We start from the raw sequence: 26,098 nt of genomic DNA on the forward strand, positions 1-26,098 counted from the left end.
ATAATTAACATGATAATACAAAGGAAGCCAGCTTTTAATTCAGTGCAACAATAAAACAAATACTTCCGCAGGTGAATTATCAAAACAAAGTCAGCACTTAATTATGTTCTCAGAGAAACGCTTGTGGACATAGCTTTTACAGTAGATTGACACAATTTATGTTTAAATACACATTGCATTTATGATGATTATACTAATGAAGAACAAAAAGATAGAACTAAAACACAAATTTCACTTAATAAAAATTATTTAATTGGCATTGTATTATTTTAAAGCATTTAATTTGTTTTACATAAATTACAACATCATTAAAACGACTCTCTCCCTCTCTCAATCTGTCATAGGTAAAACAAATACACAATAAGTATAGAGAATGAAAACATACTTACTTTGTCTCTGGAAGTCAAAAACCTAGGATCATCATTGAAAGCTTCCTTGACTAGTGCACTAAATCTATTAAATAACTCTAGTAACTGTTCTACGTATTTCTCTGAGTCCTGAAAGAGAAAAAAAAGTAATAAACATCTATGACTTTAAAATGAAAAATTTTGACTGATAATATTCTTCAAATTGAAATCAAACAAGTAGCTGTTTAAAATAAAACACATGGAGGATGCAGAGCCATTGTCAGGAAACATACAATATCACACACAGCATTACAAAATATTACACAATCATAAGCAGATGACATGACTCAGACTGTCTTCTCTGGATGCAATATCATACTTGTAAATTCTCTTAATAATTATTAATTCCATGCCAAAACCAGTCTGACCACAGTGATATGTATCACTTAATAATTATTAATTCCATGCCAAAACCAGACTGACCACAGCATACATGCCATCCTCTGGTGAGGAAAAAGTGTAATCCAAGTGGACAAAAAGAGTCATCGGAGCAGAAAAAGAGTAATCCACATATAACTTAATAAAATTCAATGATTTATTTATCCCTGGATATTTTAACATCAATTACTGCTTCAAATTTTCATGTATATCACTCTGAGCTTTAAAAAGCAATAGTCTATCATATTGCATTTCAAAACACTTTGTACCAGCTGAAATTATGAATGTTTTGCACACCAGTAGAGAACCAAGTGCTGGGTTACAGAGCCTGAATTCAATTTTTGTTAGAATACTCTCTCACAGTCAGCATTAGAATAGTAAAGAACCAATATTCCTTTCATAACCTGAGAAAGAAGAGGAAATATATATCTTCCAGTTATTGGGTCTTTTAGCTGGGAAATAAGGTGCCATTGCACATCAACTCTGTCACATGAAGTACATTGTCAAGTAGAATGCCAATGTGATACTTCAGGAGTTCTCTTAATATATTGGCAGCCTTTCCTGCGGCAGGGTGCATCATATGACAGGAACAACCTGATATGTACACTGATGGAGACATTTTTCAAAATACAGAATGCAACTCCTTTCCTTTATGAATTCCAGTCATCACTGATGCATCATCACCTGAAAACCCCATACAGTTCTGCCAACTTATGTTTATTCAAAGCATTATTAAGCAAATAAAAAATGTTTTCTCCAGTGGAATCTACCGTTAATTCTGATAATGAAAGAAGAGCACTCTGACTTTGCCCTTTTCATTGTCAAAGCCTCTTACACAGACTGGCTACAACTTTTTGTCATCATAATCACTGCTCCTGTCTGTTGTAATACTGAACAGCCCAATTTTTCATGGCTTCTGCAGTTTTAAGTGAATTATCTTCTGCTAAATGCCTAACAATATTAGATGATTTTGTTCTTGCACATGCATATTTTCTGCAATTTTGTAATCAGGAAACATCCATCTGAACAGAGAACCAACACAATCTTCCATGCGTAGTCTGTGTTCTATTATGTGTCCATAATTTAGTTCTGCTGTTAAAAAAAAGAAGTCACTTTAGCAGTGGATTTAGCAAAATGAGCTAATTCAAGGTTTCTTTGTTTTACCACCATGACCAATATTTAAATCATTTCCACACAGCCTGCAATGTGCGTGAAGCTGCCCTAGAATGGAACACTGTATTGTATAATTCATGTATTTATCTTTGAATTGATTTTTCGTCTTTTTCTAAACCATCTGTGAAATTATTTGAAAAACATTTTTGCTCTAACACACACATCAACTAAAATAAATCAGATGACTTTTAGCACAAATACCTTCAGACTAGTTCTGTACCAGATATGAATTAGAACAAAGAACATGCAAGCAAAGATTAAAAATTAGAAAACCAGTCTCATCTTTCCCAACTGAGCCATACAGCTGCTATAATTAGAAACTGAGGTCAAAAGTTTGAAAGTAGAAACTAGCATGTTTCTTGGAAATAGGTCAGCTGCTATAAATAGAACATAATACTGTTAGGAAAGTGCATGCAAGGTTACGGACAAGCATACTCTTATGTCGTAGTTACGTAGAAGCCATCTTTTCTAGAATATGTTCTGAAAGATTAATGGGATGCTAATAAAAATGAGAAAACAAATTACTAATTTTTTTGTGAGGGGGATGTACCAAAAATGCGTAATCCAAATACATTTATGCATAAGGCGTAATTGAGTGAAAAAAGCTAAATGATTATGCCAAAAGCATAATGGTTGGCATGTATGGTAAATCTGTAAAACATAATTAAAAGTTCGGTTTTCGAAACATTCAGCGACGATAAACATCATATTCAACTGAAAAGTTTGTAAAGTATGTGTAGATTTTATTTACCACTAGTACAGTTGCACAAACTTCAGTTCCAAACCCTATGCAACTTGTTGATATCTCTCAAAGTGACATAATTCTTGAAAATTCTTTTTCCATTTCACATGACGACAGTCATATCTCCTGCCACGAGACATACTCAAATTGGTATGTGATGTCCAATAAATGTAATTGTGTCCTTCCAGCTTTTATTCACAATAATCTGAACATTGCTTTTTATTCTTCTGTGTTGATTATTAACACTTCATGAGGCTTATTTTCCTTTTTGTCTTAAACATGCATCATTTGCACCATTAATTTTTTTATATAATCAACAGTTTGATCATGCAGACACTTTGCATGAACAAATAGGTGTAGTTTAAAGTGTCTGAGGTGCTACTGTAAAGTTAACCTGGTTTCCTGACTAATTTCACTAATTCTAATATGAAACCCAGATCCAAATCAAACATGGATGAACCAATTATCCGGATTTTTTTTTGCAATGATCATTTTTCTGTACTTTTTGCTTTTATGCCGTAAGCCCATATTTTAAGGGTAATTTTTGTAAGATTTAGGGTAAAATTGTAAGGGTTGGAGGTCTGAATTTATGTACTACCTATCCAATGAATTCTAAGTATCAAATGTGCCTCTAAGCAGCTTGGTGAAGATGTGTACAGAGTTAGGTTGAAATAGCTTCAACAATTTTAAAGTTATTTTCTTGAAAGCAATGTCAATGGACAGAGAGAAAAAAAGACAAAAGATGGACACAGCAATAGCTATATTCCCCCCATATGTAACATGGGGGAAGGGGAGCATGATGTAAAAGATATATGATAATTATGCTTTCACTGCATACGTGTGTGCTCCTCTGTTTAGTGTTGTTTTACCCTGCATGACTTTGGCTGTTTAAAGTTCATTTGGCCTAGCCACTTGCTATGATTAAGTTTTTGTATTCTATTTTTAATTTTAGTATAAAACTAATATTACTGACCAAATATTTATTAGTTTTTCAGAGCAGAAGGTTCTGCCCTAAAGAGTTTACTGAAATCAAAGAAGTAAGAATCTGGAACTGAGACACATGATTTGGTTTAATGATTTCAGTTTCACTTTAAAATAGAGGTGATAATCAAGATAGGTTTAGCTTTTCTCCTACAAAAAATTTGAATTGAGATCTAAAACCCTCGTCGAAGAATTACACTAAGATGTAGTATTCATTTACATGCTAAAAATGTAATGTTTCCTTACCGTTGTTATCGTTTCAGCTGCAGCCATCATGTCTGCCAGTCCTTGGCTGTTAATATGAGCTTCTAAATCACGTAACATTGGTGTGATCCCATCGGGCACTCGGTCCATTAAACTGAACATCAACCGCAACTCTGTGAAATAAGAAGACTGACAAACCTGCATATTTCTTCTTTTCAGACTAACAACATAAAGTGGTCATGCTGAATAGGTGGTCTTCATATAAAGGTAAATAGGTACTGATTCATGAATAAATGAACTAAATTAACTTTATCACACAAGTGGCTGCTACATGCTGGTGACTGATGTAGATGGTATGAATGGATCTGTACAACATCCAGTTAACTATACAATGCTGGTGATTGATGTAGATGGTACGAATTGATCTGTACAACATCCAGTTAGCTATTCAATGATGGCGATTGATGTAGATGTATTGAATGGATCTGTACAACATCCAGTTAACTATACAATGCTGGTGATTGATGTAGATGGTATGAATGGATCTGTACAACATCCAGTTAACTATACAATGCTGGTGATTGATGTAGATGGCACGAATGGATCTGTACATCCAGTTAACTATACAATGCTGGTGATTGATGTAGATGGTATGAATGGATCTGTACAACATCCAGTTAACTATACAATGCTGGTGATTGATGCAGATGGTACGAATGGATCTGTACAACATACAGTTAACAATACAATGCTGGGGTAATGTTTGGACCCGCTTGCTTCTCAACTTATGAAAGCTAGAACAAGTTCATAACATGGTTATCAGGATATCATGTAATGCATAATCTGACATCTCTCTCTTCATACATATAGTAGGTCTCTAGTTGCATCTCTCTCTTCATACATATAGTAGGTCTCTAGTTGCATCTCTCTCTTCATACAGATAGTAGGTCTCTAATTGCATCTCTCTCTTCATACAGATAGTAGGTCTCTAGTTGCATCTCTCTTTTCATACATATAGTAAGTCTCTAGTTGCATCTCTCTCTTCATACATATAGTAGGTCTCTAGTTGCATCACTCTCTTCATACATATAGTAGGTCTCTAGTTGCATAATACAAACTTAAAGGTGGTGGTGACCAAAATGGTTATCACACTGGACTGTGGCACCAAATTTATTATGTTTTAACCTGTTGTGGTTCAGAACCAGTGTATCCCAACACCTCCATTAGAAACCATGGGAGATAGGATAATAAAACTGTGATCATCAGTCTGAAGACATTATATGAAAATCCCATGTTCTGGGTGAGACACACCTGGTTTAGGTGAATGATACCTCTAACAGAACAGAGGGTACCGCACATTAGCTTAAGGAAGTGAATTATCACACCACCCTGTAATAGTCAGTAATTAAGAGTGTGAGGGTAAGTGATACTAAGAAAGATGAGCATATCTGGGCACAGTACAACATCATTGATATAACCTCTAGTGGGACTTACAAGAAAATGGACCTACAGTAGGCTCGTCTTAATATCAGAGGTCATCTTTTGGCATCCATTATGTGAAGGTAAGTAGGTAAGATGGTAACAGATAATATCATGAACTGCATACAGAAAACCATAAAGAAAGATTAACAGGTCCAGGAAAATAGTAATTGATAAATGTAAAATTCTCAGGGCATGTGTACTTCAAACAATGTTCATTACCATCAAAACTCTGAAATTAGACAAAACTCGAGTACAATGCTTACTTTCTGTTTCAAATTAGACAAATATATCTACCCAAGTACAATGCTTACTTTCTGTTTCAAATTAGACAAATATATCTACTCAAATACAATGCTTACTTTCTGTTTCAAATCAGACAAAACTCAAGTACAATGCTTACTTTCTGTTTCAAATTAGACAAATATATCTACTCAAGTACAATGCTTACTTTCTGTTTCACATTAGACAAATATATCTACTCAAGTACAATGCTTACTTTCTGTTTCAAAGTAGACAAATATATCTACTCAAGTACAATGCTTACTTTCTGTTTCACATTAGACAAATATATCTACTCAAGTACAATGCTTACTTTCTGTTTCAAATTAGAAAAATATATCTATGCAAGTACAATGCTTACTTTCTGTTTCAAATTAGACAAATATATCTACTCAAATACAATGCTTACTTTCTGTTTCAAATTAGACAAATATATCTACTCAAGTACAATGCTTACTGTTTCAAATTAGAAAAATATATCTACTCAAGTACAATGCTTACTTTCTGTTTCAAATTAGACAAATACATCTAGTCAAGTACAATGCTTACTTTCTGTTTCAAATTAGACAAATATATCTAGTCAAGTACAATGCTTACTTTCTGTTTCAAATTAGACAAATGTATCTACTCAAGTACAATGCTTACTTTCTGTTTCAAATTAGACAAATATATCTACTCAAGTACAATGCTTACTTTCTGTTTCAAATTAGACAAATATATCTACTCAAGTACAATGCTTACTTTCTGTTTCATTACTCCTGATCATTCCTGCGCATTCGTGAAGAATTGTTTCCTTGAAAGCAGTAACCAGGACATTTACACAACATTCCGTCAGCTAAAAAGAAGGATGAAAATCTAAAATAGCCTTATTCAAAATCCTCAAGGAATCTATATGGAATGGGAAATCAATATTCAACAAACTAACTTTAAAGTATAGTTTTCAGGTTTTATTTCTTAATAATTTGTATAAATCTGTGCTTAAGTTAAATATTTTGGTACTGAACTTTATAGTTTAGCAATTACTACAAAATCATGCCATTAGTTTTTCATGTGTGGATATTCCAAACTTTAACAAATTTAATATAAAAAGTATAGTTACAAGGCAAAACTGAAATATTCTTTCTTTTTTGTGACTAATACAATATATTACCAACATTTTACCAGGTAAATAACAGCAAATGAATATGAAAATGATCCTGTTGAATCACTTATATGCATGTCATATATATTTATACCACAAACATGAAAAATAACAAGGCATTTAAAGTGTTGGCATAAAGCAATTCATTTTATCAATACTGATGGTACATCAAATCATAATTCATCAATGGCATATAAAGACTCATGGTTTCAACAGTAGACTATTGATTTCATACTCTCTCAATTGGTGATGAATTTATACCTATTAATCATTATTAACACAAGAAAAAAAGGGATTAAATATTAATGATTACTGTTTTCCAAAGAAATTAAACATCTTACACCTGTACTTTCCCTGTTCTCTCTCTTGTGTCATAAGGAACAAAAAAATGTGGAAATCTGTGTAGTGACAGAAAACCCCAATTTGAGCTAGAGGAAAACCCTGAACTTCAACTTCAACTTAAACTAAATAGCCCAGAGAATCCAGAGTCCTTATACATGTATATCAGATTTTTCAAGTGTTACATGATACGTATCATAAAAAGTTGCAATGGCCTAGTGAGATGAGAGTGCAATACTGTAAATTCTTTGGTCAGGTGGCACATATATACTGTAATCTATTTCATGCTTTGCTTTGGTATTGTTTTTTTGTAAAACCCTAAAATAAGGTCTAAAACATAATTTTTACATATTAAAATATCTGAAGGCATCTCTCCTGTGTTTTTCTCTGTTTTGGCTGGTCAGTCAGCATGCCAGTTCTGCCTCAGTTGATACAAATATCTCTCTCTCTCTCTCAATCGGTGTTGGTAAAAGTGACAGACTAATCAACCAGCATGTCACTTTTAACCCAAAGGATCCAGATCTCCATGGAAGAAAACTTCATGTATCAGATAAGTGTTCATTGCATGTGAGAAATTCTGAGGGGGGTGGGTGAGGGAGAAGAGGATATAAACAATCTTTTGGCTAGTAGCAATAGTAAGGTATAATAAAGACTGTAAATAACTTGAATTACCTCTTCTTGTTCATCAATTTGCTCAGCACATTCCCCACTAATATCAACTACCAGTGATTCAGTAAAATGACTGTGCTTTCAGTTCAAAATGCCAGCCATGCAATGGTTGTAATACTCTACTTTCTTCATTTGATTGTCATGATCGAATCCTAAGCTTTCCCTATATTTATTAAATCAATATGATTGAAGTTCAAAGAAAAAGAAGCTAATTAACATATTCCAAAAGGATTGGAACCTCCATATACCATCACCTTCTTTCTTGATGTTTTTGTTTTCTTTCTACCACTGGTGACATTACATAGTAAGATTGTATATTTTCATGGTTCTCTTGACAGCCTTAAAGTGAGGAAACCGAAAAAGGTGACCCATTTTGTTTAAGTGGCATATATTAATGTTTCCCTTGAATAGATTTACACTGAGTTAACATATACAACATGAAAATGTGAAGTGAGCCAGTCAAAACTGTTTCCTCAGTTCTATTTCTTTAATACATTAATCAAACTTTAAGAAATGAATGGTCATGCCTTCAATTAACTTGATTGACTTACAGCACTGACAGATGTACAGCCCCAGCCCGTCTCTAAGTACCGCTGAGCCCTCGTCTCTTCCTCTTTGAGTTTGGAATCTGCATACCACATGTAGTTCTGAACACCATTGGACTGTAGATACAGAGGGGCCTTCAGTTTGTAGAACGCCTCTGTAGCCTCAAGGTAGGCCTTCTCAAAATTTTCTCTGTAGATTTTCAATTTATCTTCTGTATCTGAGCTTAGATTAACTGAAAACAACAACAAAAAAGTGGCATAAGTGGTTCTCAGACAGCTCACTTTACAGACATCTGCCTAGCAACCAAATGCAAGTGAAATTTTGAAGAATTTTTTATATATCTTCAAATGCTGTTGATGGACGATTCATGAGGACCATACCATAAGCTTTCTTGATTTTTTAGTCAGGTTAGCTTAAAATTTTGTTTATGGAATATGTAGGACTTTCTTCTGGAGGGGGGCAGTACTATACTCACCATGGGGGGGGGGGGTACTGTAATCGCCGTATGGTGGGATGACTTGTACTCACCAAGATTCATTCAAAATATCAAAGCAGTGATCAGTCAATAATGTCAAAGAATGAGACCTAACAGCAAGTTTAAAGTCACACTGATGTGAAATGTAGGTCACAGTGACTTAGGCTGGTGTTTTATTTGTTGCCAATAGTTTAGAAACTGACCTATGAGCAAAATATGGTGTGACAGACTCTGTACACAGACACACTGATAAAGGTAATACTATGTCACACCTGTGGTAAGTACTATAGAAGATATGACTAGTTTAAACTGATCTGTGAAAGGATTCAGTGAACAAATAATTTAACTGGATCAGGATTTCAAGTAACTTTCAAGATACTGAACTCATAAAAATATAATGAATGTAAAAAGTCACCAGCACAAAGTTAATTCTGTCCAGTGTTTACTAGTCTTCCATAAAAGTAACTGATGCATGGACTGAAATCACAACATAATATGCTCCACTAAGGCATAACACTGTAATCCATGTACATAGATTATCAGGCCAGCATAACACTGTAATCCATGTACACAGATTATCAGGCCAGCATAACACTGTAATCCATGCACATAGATTATCAGGCCAGCATAACACTGTAATCCATGTACATAGATTATCAGGCCAGCATAAAACTAATCCATGTACAGAGATTTATCAGGCCAGCATAACACTGTAATCCATGCACGTAGATTATCTGGCCAGCATAAAACTAATCCATGTACAGAGATTTATTAGGCCAGCATAAAACTGTAATCGATGTACAGAGATTTATTAGGCCAGAATAAAACTGTAATCCATGCACATAGATTATCAGGACAGCATAAAACTACTCCATGTACAGAGATTTATTAGGCCAGCATAAAACTGTAATCCATGTACAGAGATTTATTAGGCCAGCATAAAACTGTAATCAATGTACAGAGATTTATCAGGCTAGCTTAAAACTGTAATCCTTGTACAGAGATTTATCAGGCCAGCATAACACTGTAATCCATGCACATAGATTATCAGGCCAGCATAAAACTAATCCATGTACAGAGATTTATTAGGCCAGCAAAAAACTGTAATCAATGTACAGAGATTTATCAGGCTAGCATAAAAGTGTTATCCACGTACAGAGATTCATCAGGCTGAATGCTGACAAAGTTTACTTATAGATTAAGACAACAGCTGATTCAGCCAAATATACAGCCATGCATGACAGAAGTTGCTTCACTATTCAACTATGTATGCCTACATGCAATTGTATTTCATCATTCTAGGAAAGAAAAATAAACAAGGAAAATTATCACTATATTACTTTCTGTATTTAAGCAAGGCTACCCAAATCTGCTGTCACAAAATGCGCTGGCAGACTTGGGTCTATACAGTTTGTTACTAGTAATCAGTAGAACAAACACAACAGACCCCGATTTGCCTGTACATTTTGCAATGGCAGATCAATGTTTACGTAGTTTGCAGTTGAGCTAGATTTATACTAGAGTACATACATCACTGCAAAAAGTAACTCAACTATTTTACAAATGCACCGACAATTATAACCAGCAGAGTATTGGCTGTCAAAAGCACGAAAAAAAAATATAATAAAAATCTTCTAATTCACAAAGTGAAGACAAAATTAGAAATAATCACTTCTAAGAAACATTTTTTTGCCAGAACAGCAGTTACTATTATATCGTTGAGAATAAGACCTACATCTGTGTCAATGTCTTTGAATTTCTTGTATAAAGAGAAAATATAACCAAAGGTGAACAATTAATGTACTCCAGAAATTTTTTGCAGCTATTGGTGTGAGCATGTGTGTGTGGCAAGTCAGTAATTTTTCCATTTCAATGTCATAATTTTTCTTTCTGTTCCTACTTTGACAGATAAACTTGTAAAACACAAAGTGGATTTCTTGATGGGCCTTACCATAAGATTCTCGCACCCCAATTACAAGCTGTGAATCGAAAGCCTCCCCATTCCTTTCAGCATGGACAAGCTTCATGGCACTGTCCTGTAGTCGCTGCTTAATATTAGAAAAGATACTGGAGTTCCAACTGTCCAGCATCAGCTGTAGCAGCAAAAATGGTTAAGAATTCAATGAAATGTCATACAATTTAATTTTAATGTCTTTATTTGACTTTAAAGTACATAATCAAATATGCTATTAAATTTGTACTGGAAATGTGTTTTTTAGGAGGACTTGATGCTTTGGTACAAGTTCATTGGCCACTTACAAAATAATTCATCCAGAGAAATATTTTAAAATATAAATTCAATAATTGGTGATTATTTCACAAGAGGACTGCACATTAAATACCATCCCATGTTCAATAGCTCTCTATGCAGATCACTGAAATTTTCATGCAGAATCATGACCTTTGCCCTTCTGATCTGAAATGGACAAGCTTCTTCCTTACCCTAAGTACAATACATCCATAAAATTTGGGCCACGATTCTGATGTACAACTAATGTAATTGTGCATAAACCATTTTTCTTCCTTGAGTCAGTGACCTTGATCTTCATCTGATTCCAAAATCCACAACCTTCTTTGTCACCCCATGTACAAGCCATTCACAAAGTTTTGTACAGGTGTCATGCAGAACTGTTGTTATTGTGCAGGATCCATTCTATTATTCATGCAACCTACAATGACAACGATCAAAGAAGTTGTTTGAAGTTTGTTTCTATCTGAAGTAATGATGTACATTCCTGATGTTTGACAGGTACTCTCTGTACAAAATTTGAAAGGTTTTCATGCCAGGTTGCCTTCTGTCAATATGATCAAATTCCATTCAGCAGTTCTAAATTTAGTATCAGAATATTTTTAATGCCAAATCTGCATCCATTGTAAAAATTAAATGGCCACCATGCAGGTATACTTTCTGTCAAATTTAGTCAAATTCAGTTGAAATGTTTTGGGAAAAGTTGTTGAAAGTTTTTTCCTATTTGGCCATGCAGCCGTCATCACTCTTGTGTCTCATGTATATGTAAACAATTGCAATTCTAAACTTTTCTCAAAAATCACTGGACCAGTTTTTTACAGAGTAATGTTCACTTGAGCCAACATGTTGGGAATTAAGTGAAACGAAATAGTTTCTTCTTTACTTGGCTTCAGCCGATACCCAGATTTGTTTCAGAGACACCTGCGGTTTGAGATCTTGCATAACCCATCCGGTGGACAGTTGAATGACCTTTGTGAAGAACTTGCCCCACTCATAATGATTTAATTTTATGGTGCGAAGAAAATCCACAAAGAACTAAAAGAAATAGAAGCAAATGACGAAACCTGAGCCAAAAAATTCATACAAATTTTCTAGGTCCCTTAAACTGAGCCTATGGTAAAAGGGGCATGTCACAAAATAAATTTACCTCACTTTATAATGATTCATTTCAAGTATGAAGAAAATAAATCAATATGTTTAAGAAATATATGCATATGAGAAAACTTTAAACAAAACCAAATGCAAATGTTACATGACTGTGACCTTGACCCCAAGGTAAATGGGGGAAGTGAACAGCCTCACAGTGATTTCGATCAAGGGATTTAGGAAAAACATGCTGTACTAACATTTCCTGTTTTGTCTAAAGTAGGTTATAATGACCCTTACTTTTCTGACAATACTCTCTTCCCCCTGGCTTTTCTTCTGCACTGTGCTGCTGTGTGCTTTGCCTGCCAGGGACGTCTCAAGCTGCATGAAAGGCTTCGGTAGGTAATCACACTGTGTGAAGAACTTGCCCCACTCAGCGATATAGGACTTCAGTAGAGCAGAATCTTCCTGGTTGTGTAAAACCCTCTAGAAAAAATACATTTTTTATAATAAGTTTGAGAAGTATTCACATCAGAGTCTCATGTATGTGTTACGGTAACTGTCACATAATCCCAACTGTATGATAACATTCATTCCAACAGCTGACCAATAATTTTAATGAGATACTCTTTATGATTACACGGGTCAGAGACAAATGAGCCCACATCTGCACATGTTTATGTCTAACTCATCTCTCATGCATGTGTATGTCTAACTCATCTCTCATGCATGTGTATGTCTAACTCATCTCTCATTCATGTTTATGTCTAACTCATCTCTCACACATGTGTATACCTAACTCATCTCTCATGTGTTACTACAGTAACTTAAGCCACACTTATTAATAACCCTCATTTGGCAGCTGGATATTGACTTTTAAAGAGTTATTCTGTGGTGAGATTACATATGACAGCAAGACAACCAAGCTCACCTAGACAGAGCTGCTCATCAAACACAACACTTACCAGCATTACAATAAAATAATTACTGTATTTGCTGCAGAATTTTGTACAGCAAAAAAACCAACCTTTTTTTCTGAATAACCCCCCCCAAACCAAAATATTTAAGTCAGTGTCTGAAAACAAATGAATACAAGACATTTAATATGAAGCAACCCAACCCATAATACAATATCAGGTTATCCTAAAGTCACACGGCAATCACACTTTACCATTTACATTTCAGTCTGTGCCCTTGCATCAGCAACTCTTAATTTTCATCTTTAGCGCAAGAAAGTTCATTCTATAGTGCACATAAAAAAACATAAGAAAACAAATATAGAAGATTGTATTGATTTGGCCAGTATTATATTCTCTGAATCATTTATTAATGAGTCAGACTATGATTTTCTATATACAGTAATACCTCGTGCATTCGCGTTTCTGGATTCGTGAAATTTGCATTGGTACCCTCTACGTACATGTTTTCTTTATTTTATTGAATTGTACCTTCGTTATATGACTTCTGTGACATATGAAGTTTACCTAGTTTACCTTCCTGACAATGACAAAGAAAACGTCAGTCATTAAGTTTACAGTCCCATTCGTTACTTGGTTTTACCTTACTGTGAGTGCAAAAGAAAACGGCAGCCAATGAATTAGTATACGGGTAATATTAGTACATGTATACATGTACCGTACTGTAAATGCGCTAGTGTGGCAAATACCCATTAGGCGATACTGTACTCTATTTTTACATCAACCATTTATTTCTCTTTTTAAGGGTAATGTATTAAGCTAACTTTTAAATGAAATTAAAGTGCTTTGGGAGCATGATTTGGGTCATATTTAGGGTTTAAACCCTAGAAATAAGTATTTATTAGCATTTTTAGTGACTCGTACCAAACATTCACGATTCCTCCTGATCCGCGACTGGTTCTAGAACCTAACCTCTCGAATGTTCGAGGTATTACTGTATAATCACTTATAAGACTTAACTGCAAAGACAAAAATCTGGCTTTCGCATAATGCAATGGCAGATCTGGGTCCATCTGCTTGTTAGGAGTAATCAGTAGAACAAATAACATAGTCCCTAACCTGCAGGCATATGTTCCAGCAGATCTGGATCTTTCTTGTTTGCAGTTTAGCTTTACTTATAAGCGACTACATACATACTTTCTGAGTGGTTCAAAATGAGACAAGCAACAGTCTAAGTTCCATGATGATGTAATTCTTAAAGATGTATAATATTGTCCCGACTGAACACAATGACAACAAAACAATACCATGCTTTGAAGAAGAGAACTAAAAATGATGTTGAAAGTATACAAATCTTGATTAATCATGTCCAAATCATCTAGCTGGTAGAATAATGCACTGCATGATGCATATATCTGAAATAAAAAACTAAACAAAATGTGTTATCCTATTTATGTGTTATCCAATTTGTGTATTTTCTCTTATTTCTATCCAAATGGATTCTGTAATGATGTTGTGTTCCTACCTTTTTTGTTAGTAGCAAAAACAAATTTGTCCTTGGTTGTTTGCCATGTGATACCACTAAAGTAGTTGATGACGATATTAAAATCCACTATCTTGCACAACTATCAATAACATAATTAGTGGTTCAATTCTGGCAATTTGCAAGTGCAAATCTACATTATGGTGGGTATGTTACAGTAAAAATGTTAAACCAGTGATTTCACAAAATCCCTGAAATTTTCAGTAAGTTCGTGAAATCGTGGTTATCAGATTTCACTATCTTACTAAATCCAAATCAGTAATAATGCGTAATGATGGAGAAAGCAAAGGGTATATGGAGGATGTGGCTTAATTTTTACTCTACATTTCAAAGCTAATTCAAACAAAAACGTGGAGATACAGCTCCATGTAACCAATATGAAGCTATAACATGTGCCCAAATATGGCAACCCTGTTTAAATAAAACCTGCAGGAATGGTTTTATGTAATCAGCTATTCTTTTTCAAAAAAGTATAAATTTAACACTTAAAATATATGGCTTCACTTAATTACTCGGGTAATCAAAGTCTACATATATGCCAGCTGGAAATGTGGCTTTCCAACTGATACTCTAATCTGTGGGGCTTTTCACTGGCCAATCAAAACGGTTAGGTTTCTAACTGCAATTCACTTGATGCAAGACTATTTCAAGTGACTTGTTTGAAGTAATCATTAATACAGCACTGGATATCTTGTGTCACAATGGCTAACAGCACTGAAGAAAAGTTTAATAGAGACCTCTATGAAATGATTGACAACAATAAAAAGCCTCTCCCACCAAAACAGAATTATTTTCACATGAAGGATTATTTTCACAAGATAGAAGATACCAAGGCTGCCAGTCAAGATGCAGGGAATAAAAGCGAACAATACTACTTTCTTTCAAAAACTTTTTTAAAACTTCGGACTCTGATTAGATGATACATACATGTATCTTTAAACTAGATGTACTCATAATCTGGAGGTAATATTACTGTTAGTATGGTGTAGAAATGAGCTAAAGTTTTTGTTTTATCATTCTTTTGTGTATGTGTTTTTTATATTATTTTTTATTTATTACCATATACAATCATGTATAAACTAACCTTTCAAACTGAAATGGTAAAAACTGTGCATGAGATACTCATAAGCCGACCCACAAGTCCGAGATGACATCACAAGATGCATATGGTAAGTTCTAAATGCATTTATTTAGGCAAAACTTACAGCAAAAATTACAGTTATACCTCTGTCATGGTTGGCATGTATGATTATTACATTGAAATGTTAAAAGTTAAAAAAGTTTGTTTCCCAAGTCAATAAATTTATTTCATTTTCTGTTTTCTTTTTGTTTCTGCCTAGTTCAGACTGTTGTAAAGTTTGATCCTACAACGACAATGATCATTTGCTGTAACACTTCTCCAAGATAGTTAATTATTGTATTATTTCATTACAATTTTGTATCAGTGCACCAGTAATTATGTTTTTATTCTACATGAAAGTGTAAATACATAACTCATTAAAATGTGACCCAGTATGAAATCAACGAATAAAAATAGTTGTGGTTCAACCGACTTCTTATGGTCTCATACCCTTAAATACCAAAATTTCCTAGTAAAATGTGTTTCTTCAAAATTACATACTCATTCATAATACCAAAATTTCCTAGTAAAATGTGTTTCTTCAAAATTACATACTCAATCATAATACCTTAGGAGAACTACCACTCCTTGCAAATCTAGCCCTCCAACTTTTAGTGAACAGGAGCTAAAAGTTGTCTGCCAACCTATTTGGCAATCAGGCAGAGTGATCTCCCCATACATATATGACTTGGCGGCACAGTGTAAGAATATCCCAGTTATAACTGGAGCCGAGGGCATGCGCCTTATGGATGTAACTCTTTATGGATGTAACTGCGTGAAGGTTGGGACCTATAGGTAAGGTCAATGACTGCCTGTACAGGTAGAATCACTGAAGCATGGTGTAAAGGCTAAAAATATTGAGGTAAAACAACTCACCTTTATATACAAGGACAGAACTCTACATATATAAGGAGTTCCTCAGAGCATAAAGACATGCATACATGTAAATAAAGTATCCCAAACCAGACTTGTGAAGTCACACCGGCTACACATGCGAGTAACTATGAGCTCAATGAATAAGAATTAAAGTTTATGTGTATAAACATGACTCAAGGGTTGCCTACAGAAACATGCATGCACAGGAGGTGACTGAGTAAACCATGTATAGAGTGCTGACCTGCACTTGTCTGACCAAAGTGGAAGAAATACAGGAATATACCAGAGTGCCTACATTACAAGCAGATAACCTTCACATAAAAGGGAATTGAGAAACTGTTATTGAGACATACACAGCAGGTGCGACAAAACCCCTAATGAGGCAATACTTGAAGGAAGAAAGGCCCAGAGACCACCCGTACAAGAAAGTTGGTGCCCAGATGCTACTAATGCCTTGGACAGAAACTCACCAAGTATGTAAACATTTTAGAAAACATATGGATCAGAAAATTGTCATTGTCTTACTGTCTGTGCATGTTTGATGAACTCCAAGATATCTTGTTGTAAAGCTTGGTACACTTTTGTAGGTCCTTTGTCATCCCACAGACAAACTGAATGCACTGCCCTGTAACAAATGAGAATATATGCCATAGTAAATCTTTTGAAGCTAATCTGACAAACATATTTATGGATGACACATTGTGTCAGTTAAAAGATACCTTCAAAAATGAATGAGTCAAATTTTTAATAAAGTAAGTGTCATTGATTCCAATACAAAATTACATCTGATCAGTAACTATTACAGTTCTAGAATTTTACATGAAAAATTCTTGAACTAGAGCTGAATACTTAACTGCACTGAAGTTAAACTGTGGTACAGTCTCTTGAAACAAACAATAACAACAATGGTGAAAATTAACAATCAAAAAAATCTATATCAGTCATTTATAAATTTCGCATATTCTGTGTCTCTTTTGATGAATTACATTTTACAACATTCTTGATGTAAGTAATTTCATTGTAAAGACAAAGGGAAAACCAGTTCAATATATGTAGCATTAAGTGTTGCTGAGTGTAAAACCTCACCAGAAGAGGTCCTGCCATTCTGCCCTCGTCACTGGCTCCTGCTGAAGCAGCTTGAGAACAGTGGGGCGCATAGTCGGCCATTTGTCCTCAAACTGGGACTGGCCTTGCTGCAAAATGAGATTCGGAAAGTCAGTCATCCACAAAATAAGTACAACATCATGTTCAAAATGCTTGACTCACTTAACTTACAGAGCACTCATGTTACTGAACTTAAAACAAAATACTTGTCAAACTTCTTTAGGACTCTAGGTAAATAGTCTATTTGCATACATACAAAATATGCACAATACATGTAATTTTAAGCATGCCGTTAAAATTACTGTCGATGTATTGATCCTGTACAAAACACAGTCTAACTGAAAAGGTTGCTTTCTTGCCCTGGATAATTCATTAATTTCCCATATTCAGAGTATAAATATCTCCAGAGTTTGAAATTTCTGGCAATATCACACTGCCTTCAGCAGCAACTAATATTGATCATGTTACCTATTATGGTCATGTGATATAAGGAGACTGGTGTTGGTGGGAGGCAATTCAAACCCATCGACCCTGTTTAGTGTTGGCCTCTGCTGCTGTATTATAGGTCACGTGATCAACATTAGTTGCTGATTAAAGCAGTATGATATTGCTGAAAATGTCTGTGAAGATATTTATGATCCGACTGGGAAACTACTAATGATCAAAGTCTAAGTTTTATTATGGAGCATGTGACCAATATGCTAAAAGGATATTCATACAAATTTGAAATGAGTTCTTGATGACTAATCGAATGCACCACAAATTAATCTTAGTTACTGGGGTAATTTTATGCATTCTAAACAGCATGATTAGCATCTGATAACTAAGACTCAGTCTGCATCGCAAGTTTGTATACCATAATATTCCCAAAATAACTCGTCAAATTAAAAACAGATGCAATCATTGAGTAAAATACTCAGTTAGGGAGTACAATACTCAATTAATTAAATTCTACTCCAGTCTTCTGTTTAAATACAATTTAAAATCCCTGATCCCATGCCTTAACTTACAACGAAGAAAGCTAAGAAGTTCTGCTCACATGTGAAACTCCATCTCAAGTATTTACCACTAAAGCAGAGATATTGTCTGCAGAGTATGTGGAGATACTGAAACCTGCCTTGGTGGACAACTTCATATATAAACACTTGTTCTCTTCATACATTTCTGTCCTTTTCATTTTTCAGTTCATGTAGGACAACCTTTCAAAATTTACAAATAAGGGAGACCTGCACAAAGGGAACACAACTGCATGATCCAGTGAGTGCTCATTCTTGTATGCATAATGTACATGTATATAAGTAAGAAAATACAAAAAATGTCTTTTATAAGATATACTGAGGCAGGCTCTGTGCCAGTACGTCATCTAAACTAATACAAATTGATGGTGGAGGTCTACATGAGCCACCATAAATATTTTAATAAAGCAAAACAAATTTTATCCATGTTAACTGTACCAAAATTTCACCAGGTGAGGTGTAAGTATCAACTGCCTTGTGGGTTAAGGTGATTGTCTTTGAATGCATTAGTCTTGGGTCCAAGGTCCACATCAGTTTTGCTCCCTTTGTGCAGCCATCATGAATCTAAAGGTATTTTTTTTAATTTTGGAGTTATTTGAAAAAATCAGGACTGCAAGTAAAAAAAATTGGACATTTGAATTTTTCTGATTTTTAAGCAAAAATTGGATGATCCTGAGTAAACTGGGATAAGTGGCAGGTCTGCAGTAGTTTTTCTGAAACTGAGTCAAGGACCCCCAACCTGCTGAAACAGGGGGTCCTGAATAGAAAACTGGGAGTCACACACTGAAATAAGATAGTCCATCTTTTCTCTTACAATCTGTGACCCTCAACAGCCCACAAGTGATCTTTAAAGGATGTGAAAACACAGAATTGAATGTTCCTGGAACCAGTAAGCCTGAAATAATTCTTTCTCCTTGCTTTAAAGCAAACACTGCCCTTTGCTAAAATCTGTCCATCATCCTCAGCATTATAAAAACCAATTCAAGTTTCTGACAACTTATTGTCCCATTGTCAAACATGTCTGCTCGTTTGGGACAACTGGATTCTGCTTCATTTTCCTTTTCAGTCCCATTGTCATTATCACAAGGATCAGTCCTCAACTGTTTACACTGTTGGTATCATCACCACAAGCTTTCCTGTTTCCAAATAAACTTAACTTATTTGCCACATGGCCATGTTCATCGTTTATTTGAGTATAAATCAGAAACAAATTACACATTAACTTGCAATCTTTTAATTTATCAAGCCAATGTACTTCACTGTCCTGCATCTGTGTGTATTGTATTGGATAAGCAAAACATTTCTGAACCAGTCAAAGTAAAGCTGGCAATGTTTTAAAATCTGGTCTATTCAGATTCAAATTACAGACTTGATTATGCTTAGTGGTAAGTGCAAGATAATTACTTGTCATGGCCAACAGTTACAGACAATCAAGAGACTCAACAAGTGTTGAAACTGGATGGATTGCCTTGCACCAATCTGCCTTAACTGAAAGAGATGTTTTTCCATAGGTCATGTAAAAATTAAAAATACGTGCAACAAATCTGGGATACAGGAAAAAAGGCAGTGGGTTACAAGATCAAATATACCTTTTACTGTCAGCACTCAAACATAACCATGATGTCACACTGACTTCTAAGATTCAGTATATGTGTACTTGTAGCAGAAAACTGAGTCATTTGTTTGAATGCTAATGGCTGCAGATAGCTTGGTTAGTGTTGATGTATAATGGTATACATCAGTACACTACTGTATCACAGTTTGCATCAGTACAAATGCAGCAACTCTTCATCTGAATGTTTGTTAAAAATATTACTTGGTATTTTGCATTAACACCATAACCAGTGAAATGGGGTTTAAGATGGTAAACAAGATAAACTCAATAAGTAGGTCACAAGCACTGTTGAACTCCATCTGGCTTAAATGAAAGGTCTGGTGAAATTAATAAATTGCTAAAAGAAGAGCAGATGCTTTTAATTAATGGAAGACTAATAATAATCTTGCCATTCATTGATATCATGCTTTTAATTAAAGGAAGACTAATAACAATCTTGCCATTCATTGATATCATGCTTTTAATTAAAGGAAGACTAATAACAATCTTGCCATTCATTGATATCATGCTTTTAATTAAAGGAAGACTAATAACAACCTTGCCATTCATTGATATCATGCTTTTAACTAAAGGAAGACTAATAACAACCTTGCCATTTACATTCATTGATATCATGCTTTTAATTAATGGAAGACTAATAACAATCTTGCCATTCATTGATATCATGCTTTTAATTAATGGAGGACTAATAACAATCTTGCCATTCATTGATATCATGCTTTTAATTAATGGAAGACTAATAACAATCTTGCCATTCATTGATATCATGCTTTTAATTAATGGAAGACTAATAACAATCTTGCCATTCATTGATATCATCCATCTATAAAGTTGCTCATTATTTATCCTTAAGATGCAAGCTGTCATCAAATACTCCATCACAATCCCTCTAATTTATTTATCCTTATGATGCAAGCTGTCATCTAATACTCCGTCACAATCCCTCTAATTTATTTATCCTTAAGATGCAAGCTGTCATCAAATACTCCATCACAATCCCTCTAATTTATTTATTCTTAAGAAGCAAGCTGTCATCAAATACTCCGTCACAATCCCTCTAATTTATCCTTAAGATGCAAGCTGTCATCAAATACTCCGTCACAATTCCTCTAATTTATTTATCCTTGAGATGCAAGCTGTCATCAAATACTCCGTCACAATCCCTCTAATTTATTTATCCTTAAGATGCAAGCTGTCATCAAATACTCCATCACAATCCCTCTAATTTATTTATCCTTAAGATGCAAGCTGTCATCAAATACTCCGTCACAATCCCTCTAATTGTTTCCTAAATTAAGGAAAACACAGCTTGACAAAATCTTATTTATTTTATTAAGTAAAAAAGTTCACTTATCAATATGCTCGAATAAATATTACAACACAATCATTAATAGAACACAATATGATTAGCTGGTAATGTGGTAAAGTAACCCCTGTTGTGTCATCTTCGTGTGAACAAAGGTAAGGATACAAAAGTTTAATGCTTTAGTCATATAGATATGTTTTTGAAAATTGGGAATCAATTTCATTTTTAATTATAAGTTTTTCTCTAAATGAATAAAGCATTACACTATTATATCCATGACACAACAATGGTGACTAGACAGGAAATGACACGTATGTTGGCACCATTTTCTACATTGTGTATTGTAAACCAACAGGAAACGTTAACTGGCTCTGGTGGCAGAGACAAGCTAAATTACAGAATGAATGGGACAAAAGAGATTTATTAACTCTGCAGAGAGGTACAGTAGGAGAAAAGGAAGTCCTTGGGCTGTCCAGTGGTAGATTCTAGCTAAGAAAAAAATCAGGTGTACAATACACCTGGATGTCCACTAATAAAAGCCATGCATAAACTAATGGCAAATCTGTCATAAATTATTATTCCTTGCATACTTTCACTATTTTTCTCACCAATCTGCATACACTTAACAGTTCTTGCCTTTTTAATATTCTGTTAAAAAATAAACATAATGTCAAGTTAAAAAAAATTGTCTTTTGGAAACTGAATATATGCACCAGCTTGACGATAAGAAAATAAAAAAACCTTTCTTGTTGCTAGATGTTGAAAATCCATGCATTATCCAAACTCTGGATAAAAATGAGTCTGCAACCACAAGATTTTGTAAACATTAAACAAGGCTGATGCATACTGAACTCAAAATCATCTCTTATTGTATAAGGGTCTACCTCTGTAAGGAAAATGCCATCAAAGAAAGTCTAGTATAAATATAACTAATGACTCTAAGCTATGGAACAGGGCCAGTTTGGCTGCCAACTATGCACGAGATACTTGATTCCAGAAATGATCAAATTCTTTTTTTATTCACTTGTCCAGGATAAGGAGTTTCAGAAAATTCACTAGTCCAATTGACCTTTTCACTTGTCCCATTTCACTCACTTGCCTCTATTCAATGAAATCTATGCAGTTTAATTCATAAAAATAACAAAAGAATTTTCAGTTTTCCACTTACTTTATTTATTGCTACTAAACAGTGGCACCAGTATTTCCATCAGGAGGAATGAAAAAGAAAGGAAGTTTACTGGAATTCTGACTTTCCCTAACTTCTTTTTTAACGTCTTGATCAAATGAGTAAAGCCTCATGCCATGAGTGTGTTATTGTAATTAACATCAAGTTTACATCTGTTCTTTTCCTGATGTGCACATGGCATTCTTCTTTTGGAATGGACACATCAGTTCTGTATCAGAAAATGGTTTTGTTGACTGTGTTAAATAGAGCTCTCATTTTTTTTCATCAATTCATTTCTCAATTACAGTAGTTTTGAATGGACTTTAGTAATAGAGTGTCAGCAACTCTAACTTCTGCGATTTTCTGACCAGCATTATGAGCTCCAGTACTTTCATAAGACATGATTGGTTTAATCCAAAATTTGTTAGTTCCATTTACAAATATACTGGCTGAATTTCCAACCTGTGCCAGTTTGAGAAACTGTCTGCAAAAATATGCGAATAACTTCTCTCCAGAGTCAGAGAATTCAAGTCAATAAAAATGAAAATTTCTCCAAGTCGTATTTAACATTTTTGCTACTGTATTGCCTGCCTTATGGAGGAATAGTTACTTCTCACTCAGTAACAGCCTTACATTTTATCCCTGAATTTTCATGTGAATGGTTTTTCAAATCTTCATTATTATCTTCCTTAAAAAAGTAATTCAGTGAACTCATTGATCTAAATAATGAAGACGACCTTCCTTGACAAGCATACATTGTGTAATTTAAATATAAACACACATACAGCTCCTTAATTAGTGTGATCTTCATATTCAATACTGCATGTGGAAGTTGATCCTTCATATAATCAAATAAAACTTAAAGACTTATCAGTTAATAAAGGAAACCAACAATAATATCAGTAAAATGGTTTCGATTTATTGATATTACTCCCTGGATTTAAATCAAAGGTGTATCCACATGTACATATCTGTGTTGAGTAAAAACTATAACAAGGTCTCGTAAAACATCATTCATTATTCATATTGAATTTGATTTGTTGTAGGTCTTTTTATTGGCCAATAAACAAGTAGCCCAAATTGAAGTACACTGGTAACATAACTTACACACTTACTGCAAATATAATATAACACTGGATGTAAATGAACAAGTGGAGAGAGATATATTAAAACATTCAGTATATCCTTGGGCATGTAGGGTCTGATAAAAGTTGATAAAGTAACTTAAACAAGAAAATTAGCAACTTGTTTTGAAATAAGAAATAAGCAATTGTACTGGACTAGTGCCTAGTCCTAAAATGTAAGACATAGCACATGTTATTTTTGTTTAGTGCTATGTCTTACTACCCAAATAATGAGCTTGTATAGTGTGTTCCAATGCTGGTCGACATCGGAATGAGTAGTCAAAGTTTAAAGAATATCTCACACTTGGCAGCCCATATCAACACTCTTCCACAAATTGATATGTAAGTAATATACTTACTGTGCTGTTTTTATCCTGGTGGAATCAAAATCTGACACTAGCAAATGGACGCATTTTCATGTTCAGTTGACATACCTTTGAATTTTTTTAATGCGATGGTATTCGAGGTATGACGAAGAATGTTCAAGTATGTTCATGTGGGGGCAATGTTTCTTGAATGAAACGAAACCTTGCTTACATTTCCAATAGGCATAATATTTTTCTTATTCCTTTCAATAAAGAATAATATTTTAATCTAACCCAATTTTGGCATTCCCTGCTTTCATCGCTTTCCAGCCAACAGAAATGTAGGCCAATGCATCTCGACATCAAAACACGCTACACAGCACCGTTAGTTAGGCAGTAAGATCCTGACGCCCAAAACATAAATATCAGCGTCGAGGTCTTACATGTAGGACTAGACTAGTGCCTTGTAAAATTTTATTTTAATAAAAACATATATTCCGGAATTTCGGCTATGACATTTTACCAGCCCCATGAAACGGTTTTAGGACAGTGCGTATTAGGACAGTACAATGTCGACCTTCTGTCAGAACAATCAACTCCAACATCTAACATTATTTGAAAATGATGCTGACTTAAACCGTATCCGCTAGCAATTTTGATGGACAATAGCGGAACACGTTTTTCACCAAGAGTGACGAGACACTTTGGGGTAGTAAGTCCACATACAAGGTCGAAAACAGCAGGGATCTGATCACTCGTTAATCTAGTCAGTTAGTGACAAAGACTTGACGGGCAGCAATAAAGACCTAACAGAAATAAACCTGCTTATTTCAGTACAATGATATCCTTTGACCTAGGTCCGTGCGCTGGTTAAGGCATTCGAGGGCGGGAACCAGTACGCTTTCTCATAAATCAGTAATCGACCACACTCAAAGTACTACAGTCTTTCCTGCCAAAGAAAATATTTTGAAATTAGTGCCTACTGAAGCAAACTATTGCGTAATTTCTATATACTGTTTTGGGTACCTTCAACATCGCCATCTTCCTGGATTCCGCGAGAATAAATACTATATCAGACTGGTAAGTTACAAAACGAAAGAGAAAAACCGCAGTACGCTCCCTAAAACAGATGTGTGTTGTGAGATTTTTTTACCTTCTGTTTTAAGGGGTGGTGAATGGTGATCATATAAACTCATATTACTAATCATTTTCACATATAAACTTTAATTTTTTGGCAATTTTTTGTAAATTTAATACTCAGAAGTATTTTTTTTTAAAACCCCAACATAATCGATCAAAAGATGGAAACAATTAATTTTGCATGATACAGAATATAAGGTAATAGTTTATGGCAAAAAGAGAAACTAAATTGCCCTGCCCATTTATTATTATTATTATTATTATTATTATTATTATTATTATTATTATTTAATAAAATTATATAAATTTAACTTTATTGACATCTGAAAAAATTATCCAAATTAATACTACTTATAACATCAGAAACATTTAATAGAAAAATAGGATGTTGAAATATTGACACTGCTTTTTATTACAAATCCCACAAGGATCCAAAATTAGAGGCTAATTTATTATTATTAGTAGTAGTATTTAACCTGCACAAATGAATAAGACTGCTAATGTTATTGAATAAGAAGTGATCCTTAATTGTGTTTAATTAGTGCCATTTTGTCTTCAAAATATTTAATTTTTTAATCACAAAATAATTTTGCATGTAATTATTTTAAGTTGTAAATTAATGATGAAAATAAAGATTTAATCAAATGTGTCTGATTACTGGATGTAACAAATTACATACTTTAATTTCTCCTTCATTTTGGGGCTCCAGGTGGCCAA

General features: G+C 34.2%; 1 protein-coding gene across 1 annotated transcript in view; it reads right to left on the reverse strand.

Moving 5' to 3' along the window:
• Window positions 1–25,302, reverse strand: part of LOC149801185 (cullin-5-like) — a 67,503-nt gene extending 42,201 nt beyond the window's left edge. The window contains exons 1-9 of the mRNA XM_089955218.1: window positions 25,268–25,302; window positions 17,693–17,799; window positions 17,132–17,231; window positions 12,451–12,636; window positions 10,768–10,909; window positions 8,347–8,573; window positions 6,388–6,481; window positions 3,928–4,058; window positions 390–497 (exon numbers count right to left, since the gene is read on the reverse strand). Coding sequence (XP_089811344.1) covers window positions 390–497; window positions 3,928–4,058; window positions 6,388–6,481; window positions 8,347–8,573; window positions 10,768–10,909; window positions 12,451–12,636; window positions 17,132–17,231; window positions 17,693–17,799; window positions 25,268–25,282 — 1,110 coding nt within the window. The 5' untranslated portion in view covers window positions 25,283–25,302. The remainder of the gene's footprint in view (window positions 1–389; window positions 498–3,927; window positions 4,059–6,387; window positions 6,482–8,346; window positions 8,574–10,767; window positions 10,910–12,450; window positions 12,637–17,131; window positions 17,232–17,692; window positions 17,800–25,267) is intronic.
• Window positions 25,303–26,098: the final 796 nt, after the last annotated feature.

This window comes from Sinohyriopsis cumingii, chromosome 4 (assembly GCF_028554795.1).
Source record: "Sinohyriopsis cumingii isolate HCF-2022 chromosome 4, ASM2855479v2, whole genome shotgun sequence".
NCBI classification, from domain to species: Eukaryota; Metazoa; Mollusca; class Bivalvia; order Unionida; family Unionidae; genus Sinohyriopsis; species Sinohyriopsis cumingii.